The sequence below is a fragment of the Chelonia mydas genome, chromosome 2 (genome assembly GCF_015237465.2).
Source record: "Chelonia mydas isolate rCheMyd1 chromosome 2, rCheMyd1.pri.v2, whole genome shotgun sequence".
Classification (NCBI taxonomy): domain Eukaryota; kingdom Metazoa; phylum Chordata; order Testudines; family Cheloniidae; genus Chelonia; species Chelonia mydas.
The window spans coordinates 44,531,311-44,545,326 of record NC_057850.1 but is presented as its reverse complement, the minus strand read 5'-3'; the positions used below and the strand labels follow the sequence as shown (position 1 = coordinate 44,545,326).

Below are 14,016 nucleotides of genomic sequence, written 5' to 3'. Positions count from 1 at the left end.
TGGAGTATGGGAGGGGGCTCTGGGCTGAGGCAGGGGGTTGGGGGGGGTATGGGCTCTGGGCAGGGGTTTAGGTTCCGGGGTGGGGCCAGAAATATGGGGTTTAGGGTGTGGGAGGGGGCTCCAGGCTGGGGCAGAGGGTTGGGGTGCGGGGGGGGGCGGTGAGGCTCTGGCTCAGGGTGTGGGGTCTGGTGTGGGGCCGAGGACGAGGGATTTGGGGTGCAGGAGGGGGCTCTGAGCTGGGGCTGAGGGGTTTGGAGTGAAGGAGGGGGATCAGGGCTGGGGCAGGGGGCTGGGGCATGGGGTGGGTGTGAGGGCTCCGGCTGGGGGTGCAGGCTTTGGGATGGGGCTGCAGGGTTTGGGCTGCAGGAGCGTGTTCCAGGCTGGGATTGAGGGTTGCGAAGGGTGGGAGAAGATCAGGATTGCGGGTTGGGGAACAGGAGGAGGTCAGGGTGCAGGCTGCACTTACCTCAGACAGCTAGCAGAAGCAGCGGCATGTCCCCTCTCTGACTACTATGTGGAGGCAGAGCCAGGAGGTTCTGCGCACTGCCCCATCCACAGGTGCCACCACTGCAGCTCCCATTGGCCGCAGTTCCCAGCCAGTGGGTACTGCAGAACTGGCACTCGGGGTGGGGGAAGCGCGCAGAGCCCCGTGACTGGTCCTAAACCTAGGAGCCAGAGGGGGAACATGCTGCTGCTTCTGGAGCCGCGCAGAGCCATGGCAGGCAGGGAGTCTGCCTTAGCCCTGCTGTGACTCCAACCAGACTTTTAATGGCTCGTTCTGGTTGAAAAATGGACACCAGGCAACCCTATGCACATTTGCCTTATATACAGTGTGCATATAGTTAAGGTCACCTAAAAGTGTTATTACTCTGCAAGGCCAGTGAATAATTTTTAAAGAAATTCAGTGGCACTCAAGGTAATTCTCCTTGCAGGCCAGTAATTTTCCAACAGAGTGATTTTCACTCTATATGTTTACTTGTGTGTGAAGGTCGCCTGAAGTTTTACTTACTGCTCTGCTGGGAAATTACTGGACTTCAAGGGGAATTACCTTGAATTTCACTGAATTCCTGCAAAAATATGCATGGCTCCTTATAAGACATTAAGATTTTGGGTACGATCTTGACTAAATTTACACTGTGTATATAGTAAAATTATGCAGAAAGTTACATCAACCTAATTTTAACTTTCATGGATCCTCAGATTTATTTTTGGGAGGCGGGATGAACTCGTAAATTCCAAAATACTTTTTTTAAAATTTGGAAGGAGGTAAGACTCCTGAAATAATTAATGTAATCCACAATATTACTATGCCTCTTTCTAGTAAAAAAAAAAAAATCTGACATGCAAAAAAGAAGAAGATAGGAAACAACTAGTTATGATAATTACCATAAATATCTGATTACCCTTATAGTTTGTATATTCTGTTAATGATAATATTGTAATAACATCCTTAACTATGGTACACTGAGTACATATTTATGAGCTCTTTCAGTATATACATCACCAATATATGTATATATTTAAATATGTAATTCATGATGTGTTTGTTGAAAATGTTTATATATATATATATATATATGTTTTATGGGTCAGACATCAGTGTTATCACAGACCTGTAATATAAAAATGCTCAGTGTTAACTCTATAAAACATTTTGAGCTTACTGATGGAGTGTACCGTATAGTGTAATATGTGGTTAAATACTTTAATACTAAGAGGTATATTATATATTTTGCAAAGGGCATGCACATAGTTTCATAAAAAATAAGATGTTGATTCTGCTATTCTGCTATCATTCCAATGAAATGGATAAACCCAGGCTTTCCAAGGCATGGCTTCATATGTGTGCACTTATTAATGGAAGCACTTTAATATGACCCATCTCTGCCACCTTTGTTTCAGTGTACGGCAGATTAAACCTACAAAAAGGTTGGGACCTTTTTGAACAGTGACTGTCCATAATATTGAACTGAGCGGTAGTTTTGTGATGTGGGTAATGAAGTATATTTTAACTTATTATCTGATCTAAGGCCCGGATCCTGCAAACACTTTATTCACTTGCTTAACTTTTAAGTGTGTGAAAAGTACAGTTGCAATCAGTAGGTCTAGAGGTGAAAAAACTAATGTACTATGCTGCCTTGACCTTGGTAAGTAAATAAATCTCTGGATAAACCTACACTAGCTTGCATTTTAAGTTCTTAAAAAGGCAATGTTTCCTCTCTAAGCAGCTGTGTTCTTCAGTAACACGTATCTTTTAACATTTAGTTATTTATAAAGCTTAATTGGAAGTTTTCAAATATCCAGGTTAAGATCTTAAGCTAAAAAGTAAAGTGCAGCACTGGTGAGTTGTTTGAAAAGTTGCAGTTAGTAGGGTAATTTTTTAAAAAAGGCAGCTTGTACTCATATTTCATGGGAATTAAATCGGTCAGGAAGTACAGCATTCTGTGGTCATCACAACCATGAAGGAGGACCATTTTTAGCTGGCTGAATTTGAGATTAAGGGTAGATCCCATTGTGTACAGAGTAAATACATGATGGTGTGGGGTAGTATGGCATAAAGGTGTCATCAGTCTAAATTTGGTTTGATCACATTACTAATTAATGGTAAAGCCGAAGTAAGTAATCCAGGTTCTCTCAAATGCAGAGCTGGCACATTATCCTTTACATGTACTGTAAATTGCCTGGTACATTTTTGGGTGATGTAAAAAAATAATAACAATAATTTTCTGTATATGTCACATTTTTTAGAGAAAAATTAGTTAAAAAAATATTATTAATATAATTCCTTCCTATCAAAAGCCAGGATCTCTCTTTCAATGATTCCCACTGTACATGCCTCAAAACCTTGAAAAACTACCTAAAATAACTTTTCTATATATAATGTCACTATTTGAATGTTTTGAGATGTTGGACCAACCGGGGCCAGAAGCAAAGCTTTTATCCCATGGAATACTGGGAATTCTTCATTTGCAATGGTATTAAGCTGTATTTTTGGCCCATGAGCCTTCCCCTGTATGGTGTAATTGCAAGGGGGAGGTTTTGGAATTCCAGATTTAAAGGGGAAAGGTGAACCATTAGTTTGGAAAGTTAGGGATTTTTTAAAATGGCATTTATTTGAAGCTGCTCAAGGGGCTGGAATGCTAGATATAGCTAGAGATCAATAAAGTGATGTGATTGAAGGTGCACAATAAATGCAGTTCATTACATAGCTCTGCAGTTGATCCCATAGACCTTGTATAGGCTAAGGTGTAAAGGTGTGATGTGAGATCCAGTAGCTAGCTCAATCTAATAACGCCTTCTAGTCAACTCTAGAACCTCTAGCCAAGAGACAACAATGGTACTTACCGTGTTCTAAGGTATAGTTGCTTTGTCTTGATTAGAGCTTTATAAGATGTTAATTAAATGAAGCTAGCTAACTCTATCTAACATTGTCTTTAAATCCTAGTCTAGACAGAGTCTCCACCATGCATGTGCGGAATTTATGTGTGTGTGTATGTGTGCGTGCATGTGTACAACACTGTGTAATGTATGTGTATGTATGTATTTATGCATGTAGATGAATATACAAAGAGATTAAAGTTTTATGGTTCTTGGAAATACTATGGACACAGATTATTATTGTCATAGAATTTAATAAAAATTTCCTGCAGAAATGTTTGTTATGGATATGGATCTATAACTGCCACGGACGTCTGGGAGCCTTGGCTGTAACTTCAGTTGAAGTATTTTAAAGATTAAATGGCAGACACGTATTCTCTATATTCACGTAGCCTCTATCTTCTTCATAGAAGGAACACTACAGGGGATGTCCAAGTGTAAGAATATTCCATGTTCTGATTTGTACATTAGATTGTGACTCTCCTGCGTACTTATAAACCTTCTATTTGATGGAGATCCTTGATTAAACATTACAGTGATTCCCTCAAGTTCATGGAAATGAATTTTTTATTTGCTTTTAAAAATTTCTACTACAGAGGAAAGACATAAAAATTATCTTTGGACAGTGTAGATAGACATCTCTGATTTGCCTAAATTAAATACATCCAGGAGGTCTCAGTTCATCTAGTAAATACTTAAATTCATTGTTGCTACACATGGATCATCAAATGCTGACACTTCAGCAGAAACTGGTCATTTGAAATAAGCTTGCAGCTCTTTAATTTCTGAGAACGGGAATCAGTCTAGCTCTTCTTTTTCCTTATCAACTTTACTTTAGATATGGATATGTACTTTCATAGTTTCTGAGCCAAGGATGACTTTGTAGACACTTTGACACAGCTTTCCAAATTTTTTCTTATGTCCTAATTGATCCCAGCTTCTTGTGGGGCACAGAGGCAAAGTCCCATGCTGTCTGTAATGTACATTTTTGGGCAGTGATGATATATTAATAGCCAAGTCTCAAACCATTCAATATAACATTCTCCTTGATGCATTACACAAGGACACCGTGTGGTTAGATTGTGGTTTTTTTACTCATCGTTCACCTATTGCGTATTGCTCTTATAAAATAATGTTATTTACAAAGGTTAGACAGTGACTGAATAAGATGACTTTAAAATTTGAGAGTTTTTTCCAGGCTCTGAGAAACATTCCCACTGAAATATGCTTGTTGTTATTCTGACCTGGGTTCCAGTATTTTTTCCCCTTGTGAACTATCAACAGGTTTCTTTTCTTTCCCATTGTCATATTTTTCTTGTGATTGTTTTCCATAATGGAAAACTGAAATATTCATAAAATCTAACAAACATTGGAGCTTTTTAACTTGCTCATTTAAAAAAAAGTATCATAGTCCTATCCAAGAATGACAGAATCATAGAAATTAGAATAGAAAAGTCCTCTATGGTGGTTTAGTCAACTCCCCTGCCAAGGTAGAATTGTTCCTTGAGATAAGTCTTGTAGTGCTTTGTCCAGTCCAGTTTTAAATGTCTTTGTTTAATCCTCGAACTGTCAAGAAGTTCTCTTACCATCATAAGTACATTTGAAAATGCATTCATTAATCACCTTTCTAACAAAGTGGAGGTTTCTGTCTTCATTTATTTTAGGGATATTTTTAGTTCCCCTTAGAACAGACACCCTGACTTTTCATATCTGAGCTTCAATTCTCTTTATTTTATTGTCTTGCATTTTATAGCATATAAATAAGAGATTATTTATGTTGCAGCCTAGATCTGTAGAGTTTCCTGGATTTCTTCTTCTATACAGGCTTTCTGGATTCCTTTTGGAGACTTTTCTTTCAAAGAAACAGAAAATACTTTAGCTTTGTCAGTCATCTAAATCTCTGTTACCTATTGTTATCTTTTTCCTATTTTCTCATAGTGGACTAATGAATTTTCTGGATTTTTGAATGGCTTTCTTCCAGACATGTTTGTCATTCATCCTATAATACAGATATATTTGGGATAAGTGTGACATTAAATGGAAATTTTTAAGACAACTTGGTTGGGTGTCCAACCTATATTTCTTCCAAATTCTCTCCTTTCATTTCTTTCTCCCTGCCACAAGATGTATGTGTCAAAGAAGAATGGGGGCTTCTTGTTAGATATACATTCAGAGTCATTAGCCTTAGACAAATGGTCTTTTCCATACAAACTATCCAGGACTCTTGACTCCCTTCAGAGCAGTGAAACACATCCCTCCTCTCAACTACCTTTCTATATTCAGTTTACAGTTCAGCCTGCATGGCTGTTGGGAAAAATCAGAATTCAGGTGGAGGCCTAACTTGTTCTCCTTAAGGCTTCAGAAAGGATGTGTACTATATATGCTCCTATCACTTTTGTTCCTCTAGCAAATAGCTTGTTACACATCAGAGGCATGAAAAATTTGACTGCAGATTTTCTTTCTTTCTCTATTTTTCTGGACAGGATCCTGTAGAAGTTATCTCTATCTTTCCTCAGATCTTCTAACCTCTTCAATGGATTTGGAAATTTCTTCATCAACTTTAATCGCAGAGATGTATCTCTTCTGGATCCTCAAATTTGGAACAGGTTAGGGCTGTATACCTCTTCAGCTTATCCTGTTATTCTCAGGATGCAATTAGAGATATTCTAAACCAGGGGTAATCAGTGATTTCAGAGTTAGTGAATCAGAGATCTGGTTCTATCCATTTCAGAGTAGCTTAAATACAGTATTTATGGCAGATAATCACACATTCACTTCTGTGAGTGGATGGATGCTTTCATGGTACCAGTGAGCCATTCCGAATACAGGATAGGCAACATGAAATTATTTGATATGGTAATTGTATTTTTCCTTTAAATATCATTAAAATGGATTAATCACATTTATTGGTTGTGCCAGAATTAAGGAAAATTTTCATTCTTGTGAAGCATATTACATACATATGTTTACTGATACGATTGAAATATTTAATTAATGATCCTGGAGTCAAATATGAAGGCGTTACTCAGTTTTTACACAGTCATTCTCTGACTGAATTCAGTGGGAGTTTTGAATGAATAAGGACTGAATAAAATCTCAATAAGGACATCAAGATTTGCTCTATCATACTTCCAGGATAATTTTGCTTTATTAAGTGTGTTTTTGTTAGTGGAAATGTATAGTATTGTTTGTATTAAAAAGTTATTGTAAAGCTATTCACATCTTTCAGAACTGTTTCAAGCAGAAGTCCTTTTGTAATAGTAGATCCATGATTTTTTTCCCTCCAAAATATTGAGTGAATACCACTATGTCAGATTGCTTAACTCCTATAGCATTGGTTCAGCTTTTAAGAATAGTTCTGTACATCTGAGAATGTATTAGGTTGCATCCTAGCATGTGGTATTTTGTCACATATACAATTCTGTTGTCATCTCAGTTTTGTTTTTTGTTTTTTATCACTGTAGATTTATGCCTACATATTTGAAAACATCAAATCAGTTCAATTAGAAGCATTGCTTCTGTCCTTGGTAAGCCTGGTGGTGCTCGTTCTGGTTAAAGAACTGAATGAAAAATTTAAAAGAAAAATTAAAATAGTTCTTCCCATTGATTTAATTCTGGTAAGTATGAAATCAAGTATCAGACTTATTGCCTTTCAAAGCTTGCAGTTGTTTAACTAAACTGCTAAAGCTTACTGTGTTGTCGATTGCTACCCAGGGCCACACCTGCCACTTATTAAATATAGAGCTAATTTGCATGGCTGTATGTTAATGTATGAACAGGAAACAGTTTGGATAAATAATTAAAAATAGAAATGACATATGTTTTCAATTTATAAAACATTTTTCATACGTTTACTGTTTCTTACATATATACAAGAACATGAGGCCTAAAATGTTAATATGAGCAATTTTAAGTATAAAAACAAAAATGTAATTGGTATGTTTTTGCTCTGAAGCTGTAAGAGACGAATGCTGGTTAGCTGTAGTCAAACACTGTTTTTTACATTTATTTATGACAAAATCAATACCTGAACTGTGATCTTCTATAACTTCCAGTTTTCTTTTCATGTAGTGTAGGTTAAATAGAAATTAGCTACAATGCTGTGAGTGCTCTACATTCAGACATCAAGTGGTAATTCAGACATTTCCCTGCACCCAGAGCTGGGATTCTGTTTTCCTCAGAACCTCTTACAGAAAGCAAACAGATTTTGAGAGAGGAATTCTGAAGTCCCTGTGCTCTTCACAGTGTACCAACCTTGTACTTTTGCTTTCTTTGGACTCTCTTATACAAAAGGAGACATTTTCTAAGGAAGCAAAATGCTGAAGCACAATCAACTGATGTTGCATAGGTCATTATAACAAACTATATTGGGCATTTTTTCATAAAGAACTGGGATTTGGAATCACATTGAATTAATTACTAACTATTCTGTATGCTGCTGACTGGATTTTTTGCAAGCTATCTCTGGAATGACATGGCATCTAGAAAACTGTAGAATAATTGTGCTTCTATTTATGCACAAAACTGTCTGATTTCAAACTATGCCAGACATGACCTATTTGGTTTACTGTTTGTTCCCAGTTACTTGGTAGTATGTACTTCTCTGTATGTCTGATGATTATGGAACCACCCAATTTCATTTGCTTAGTCTCAAAAATACAAAGGATATAGAATCATAGAAATGTAGGGCTGGGAAGAACCTTGAAAGGTCATCCGTTCCCTGCACTGAGGCAAGACCATGTATCCCTAGACCAACTGTGACTTTAACCTGTTCTTAAAAACCTCCAATAATGGGGACTCCACCACCTTGTTTGGTAACCTATTCCAGTACTTAACTATCCTTATATTAGAAAACTTATCCTACTAACTAATCTAAATCTCCCTTGCTGCAGATTAAGCCAATTAATTCTTGTCCTGCCTTCTGTGGACATGAAGAACAATTGATCACTGTCCTCTTAATAACATCCCTTAACATATTTGATGACTTTTACCAGGTCCCCCCCTCAGTCTTCTTTCCTCAAGACTACACATGCCCAATTTCTTTAACCTTTCCTCCTGAGTAAGGTTTACTAAACCTTTTATATATATATATATATTTGTTGCCCTCCTCTGAACTCTTTCCAGTTTGTCTCCATCTTTCTTAAACTGTGGTACCCAAAACTGGACACAGTACTACCGCTGAGTCCTTACCAGGGTTGAGCAGAGCAGGACAATTACCTCTTGTGTCTTAGGGCCTGTCTTCACTATCGTGTCACATCGGTGCAGCTGCATTGATGCATCTGCGCCAATGTAATGTGTCTGGTGAAGACTTACTATGTCGACAGAAGAGCACTCTCCCATTGACATAATTATTCCACCTCAATGACAGGTGGAAGCTATGTTGGTGGGAAAGTGTCTCCCAACGACATAGTGTCGTGTAGACACCACTTTAAGTTGATGTAACTTATGTTGCTCAGAGGGTGGCTTTTTCACACCCCTGAGCGACGTAAGTTACATTGACTTAAGTGGTAGTGTAGACAAGCCCTTAGATGCAACGTTCCTGTTAATACACCCCAGAACGATTTTAACCTTTTACACAACTGCATCACACTGGGTGACGTGTATTCAATTTGTTATCCACTGTAACTCCTAGATCTTTTTTAGCAGTACTACTGCCTAGCCATTTATTCTCCATTTTTATTTGTGTATTTGTACTTTGTTTTGCACTTGTCTTTACTGAATTTCATCTTAATGATTTTAGAACTATTCTGCAATATATCAAGGTCAATTTTGAATTCTAATCCTGTCCTTCAAAGTGCTAGCAACCCCTCCGAGCGTGGTGCCATGTTCAGATTTTATAAACATGGTCTTCAGTCCATTATTCAAGTCATTAATGAAAATATTGAATAGTACTGAACCCTGTGGTGCTCCACTAGATACGTCCTGCTAGTTTGACAATGAATCATTGTTAACTTCTCTTTGTATATGATTTTTTAACAAGTTGTGTGCCACCTTTAAAGTAGTTTTATTTACACCAGTGATTCTCAACCAGGGGTACGCGTACACAGAGGTTTTCCAGGGGCTACATCAACTCATCTAGATATTTGCCTAGTTTTACAACTGGCCACATAAAAAGCACTAGCAAAGTCAGTACAAACTAAAATTTCATACAGACAATGGCTTGTGTATGCTGCTTTATATACTGTACACTGAAATGTAAGTATAATACTTAAATTCCAATTGATTTATAATTATATAGTAAAAATGAGAAAGTAAGCAATTTTTAATTAATAGTGTGCGGTGACACTTTTGTGTTATGTCTCATTTTGTATGCAAGTTGTTTTTAAGTGAGGTAAAATGTGGGGTATGCAAGAAAAGTCAGACTCCTGAAAGGGGTATAATAATCTGGAAAGATTTAGACAACATTTCCCTAGTTTGCTTATGAGAATGTCATGTGGGAATGTGTCAAAAGCTTTGACTATAATCAAGATAATTCATGTCTATTGCTTCCCTCTTGTCCACTATGTCTGTAACCCTGTCAAAGAAGGAAATTAGGCTGTTTTGTCATTACTTGTTTTTGACAAATCCATGCTGGCTATTCCTTATAACCCTGTTATCCTCCCGGTGCTTACAAATTGATTGTTTAATAATTTGTTCCAGTAACTTCCTAGGTATCAAAATTAGGCTGACTGGTCTATAATTCCCTGAGTCCTCTTTCTCCTCTTTTTAAAGATAGATATTACGTTTGCCCTTCGCCAATCTCCTGGAACCTCCCCTGTCTTCCAGGAGTTCTCAACAGTAATCACTAATGGTTCTGAGATTGCTTCAGCAAGTTCCTCAAGTACCCTAGAGTGAATTTAATCAGGCCCCACTGACTTGAATACACCTAACTTATCTAAGTATTCTTTAATTTGCTCTCTCCCTATTCTGGCTTGTGTTCCTTTCCCCTTGTTAATATTAACTGTGTTTAGTATCTGGTCACAATTTTTTAGTAAAGACTGACACAAAATAGTCATTAAACACCTCAGCATTTTTGATGTCTTTTATTAGCTCTCCTTCCCCACTACACCTACATTTTCCTTTGGCTTTCTCTTCCTCTTAATATATTTCTAGAACCTCTTCTTATCGGTGTTTGTGTCCTTTGCTAGGTGTTATGTTCATCAGGCAGATGGAGCTGCGGTACTTAGAGCTGGATGAAACTTTTTTTTTTTTTTTGCCAAACAATGCATGTTTGGGTGAACCAAAACACTTTGTGAATTTGTGTCAATTTTGCCAAAATGTCAGTTGGATAAAAACCCTCTAAAACAATTCTGAAAAAAATCAAATAATTTCATTTCAACAATTTCAAAATAAAACATTTCAATGTTTCATTTAAAAATGATTTTTCATTTTGAAATGTATTATTTATTAACAAAATTAAAAATGTTTTTAAGAAGTTTGAAAACAAAACTGTTTCATTCAATCTGAAATAAAATTTCTGTTCAGGCCCAAACGATTTTTTTTTGACTCTTTGGTTTGCCAAAACATTTGAAACATTTTCATTTTGGGTTGATCTGAAATGAATTTTTGTTCTGATTTTTCAGAAAGGCCAGCGGACAGAAAAGTCAGTTATTCTCACAGCTGTGCCCAATAGTTGTGTAGAGTAACTATTTAAGCCACAGTCCTTGAGACAAATGTAGACTGTATGTTCACTTTGCTTTCATAATTTTAAAATATTGTTTCTAGAAAGAAGTGACACTTTTTTTCTCCATATGGATATGTGGCTTCTTGTAAGATCCTATTGAAGTTTGGAAGTGCTTTTCAAAATTAATATGAAAATGGACTCTGTCCCTTTGAATTTTCTGCTATAGTTGACTGGAGAGATAATTAGAATACTGTATCCATGGGTGGTGGGTTTCCCTAGGGGAGGCTAGCTCCCTGTCCCGCCTCTTCCGTCCTTGGCCCTGACCAGACTCCACCCCCACCTTGCCTCTACTTGGCTCCCTCCCCACTCAGCCCCCCGATGCCAAGATCCTCCTTACCCTGTCCCTGCCCGCTGCATCCTTCCTCACTACTCCCGCGCTGCAAGACCCCCTTGCCTGCTGCTGTCCTCACTGCCCCGTCTGCTGCTCGCCTCCTCACTCCCCCACCAGAGCCTCCCCGCCCGCCATAAGACTGCCACATGCCTTCTGCTTGCCTGTTCACCCCTGCACCTGCCTGCCACTCATCTCCTCACCCCCTGCCAGTCCTCCCCTGCCTGCTGTGAGACCCCCCCAGTCCACTGCTCGCCTCCTCAACCCCCTGCCTGCCCACCACTCACCTCCTCACCCCCTTGCCCACAGCAAGACCCCTGCTGCTGGCCTCCTCACTCCCCTGCCCATCCACCCGCTGCTGGCCTCCTCACTCCCTGCCTGCCGCTGGCTTGCCACATCCCTCCTTACTCCCGCAGGGAAGGGAAGTGAGGAGGGATGCTGCAAGTGGCTGGGACTTCCAGAGAGGGGGGTGGAGTGGAGGATAGGAGGAAGACTTACCAGGCATGCAGCTGGTGGGGTCCTTGGGGAAGGGGCGCAGGGAGGGAAAGAGGCGGGGCCACCACTGCCCAGGTGTCTGGCGGTGGGTCAGCGGCGGCTGCGCCAGGGAAGGCTTAGTTTTCCTTGGCTTATTATACCGACCGCCCATGACTGTATCTCTTAGCTGTGTGCTTAAGAATGCAGATTGGATAGAATTTAATATTTTTGTTTCTTAGCCGCATATGTAAACCCTCTGAGAGGCGCAAACTTAGTTTAGAAGTTTGATCTAGAAACGTAGCAGCTTGTAAGACCAGAGACTTTTGGTGTTAGAATACTTGAGACTCTAGCATGGTTTAGAAATATTGTTACAACATAGCTTGGCCCCATGTACACTGAAAGACCTAACTATTTGTTGAGGGATTACTATGTTGTGGCACATGCCCCCAAAATGGCAGGAAGTAGACAATAGACAAGGCCTAAGGTAGAAGCAATTTCATGTCTGAGCAAGAAAGGATGAGTTATTATTCAGTCAGAAAAGTGTTTGTATAGCATGTCCCAGGAACCATGAGAGACCTAGTCAGATACTTATGAAAATACTGTGAGGAAGGGAGTCAGACAGAGGGGAAGTCAGGGGGAAGTTGTGGAAATGCACAGGCAATATTAACCCATAGACCTAATCCACCGCAGCCTAAGGGAGATGCTATTGTTCAAGGTAAGATACACAGCTACGTGTCAGGTTACAGTTTTCAGAGTAACAGCCGTGTTAGTCTGTATTCGCAAAAAGAAAAGGAGTACTTGTGGCACCTTAGAGACTAACCAATTTATTTGAGCATAAGGCTCACGAAAGCTTATGCTCAAATAAATTGGTTAGTCTCTAAGGTGCCACAAGTACTCCTTTTCTTTCAGGTTACAGTGGAATTCTTCAGCCACTTTGCAACTGATTAAAAAAAACAAACCTGAAAAGGACATGAATGGGCTGAAAAACCCACAGAAAAATGTATGTGGGGGAGTGAAAACTCTGAAGATCCCCTTGCTGAGTTTCTCCTAGCATCACTGTGCAGAGACCCACCAAATCGTGTAGATCCCATGCCCAAAGAACAACATGTGCTGGTCCTGAGAGGGTGGGAATTATGGTGCTGCTCCGCTACTAGTAGCCACATGCATGGATTGTCCCCTTGGTGTGCAGATTTGAAAGGGGACAGTCACATTTGGATAAGAAAACTTATAGAGAATAGCGTATACTTAGTACAAATAATAGTTCGCACATGTGTTTTCCAGTTCTCTGAAACACAAAACATGAGGTGGAGCCCAGAGGAAAGCAACCTAAACAGCACTGTGCAGGAGGTCAACTAGATGATCATGATGGTCCTTTCTGACCTGAAAGTCTATGAGCATGTTGCTATTTCAAAACACTAGAATTTGTTAAAAAAGACTTCAGCATTGACAGGCTGCATATTAACATGCACTTGGAAGGATACAGTTTTGTGCTGCATTTTGTTAGTGGGTCGGTGGACACAAATTGAACATCTATAACTGGTGTGGGTGTGGGGGCAGCAGTTCATGTTTGGCAGATGTGTACTTAAATAAGCACAATCTCCTTTAATCTCCAATACCATAAACGTTCATGTTCCCATACAAAAATACTGTAATATTCTACAGTAATTGCTCAACACATTGCAGATGTACTCTTTTGGACCAGTTCTGCAAAACTTTTTAATATTTGTTGGATTTTAGTGAAGTATGAGATTTTCCTCAACATAATCCCTACAGATTCTGGTTCTATGCATTGATTTTCTTAGCTGTGCCCTCAGTGGGTTGCAGCAACATGTTTTGGCTCTATATACTATGGCTTCTTGTAGTGAAACTTACAAGATATATATTTTTTGGCATAGTTTTCCATGAATATGGCTGTCATCCTTTCTAAACAGAATATTGTACTTAATGCTTAAATAAAGGTATTTTTATTAACTAGTATGCAAATTTCAAGACATTAGAGTGGCATCTTTAGGAAGGAATATTTAGAGAGGCATCTTTCAGGACTCTAGTAGGCAACTTTAGGAAGGAAGAATGGTCCAGTGGCTGGGTGTTAGCTTGGGACTTCAGAGATCTGGTTTCAATTCTCTGCTCTGCCACAGACTTCCTGTGTGATCTTGGGCAAGTCACTAGACCG

At 39.1% G+C, this 14,016-nt stretch overlaps 1 protein-coding gene across 2 annotated transcripts in view; it reads left to right on the top strand.

Annotated features, from left to right (window-relative positions):
• The window catches only part of SLC26A7 (solute carrier family 26 member 7), a 141,913-nt gene that overhangs the window by 63,442 nt on the left and 64,455 nt on the right, over positions 1–14,016 (top strand). For both annotated transcript variants that reach the window (XM_043539357.1, XM_027818245.3), the window contains one exon: positions 6,843–6,995. In XM_043539357.1, coding sequence (XP_043395292.1) covers positions 6,843–6,995 — 153 coding nt within the window. The remainder of the gene's footprint in view (positions 1–6,842; positions 6,996–14,016) is intronic.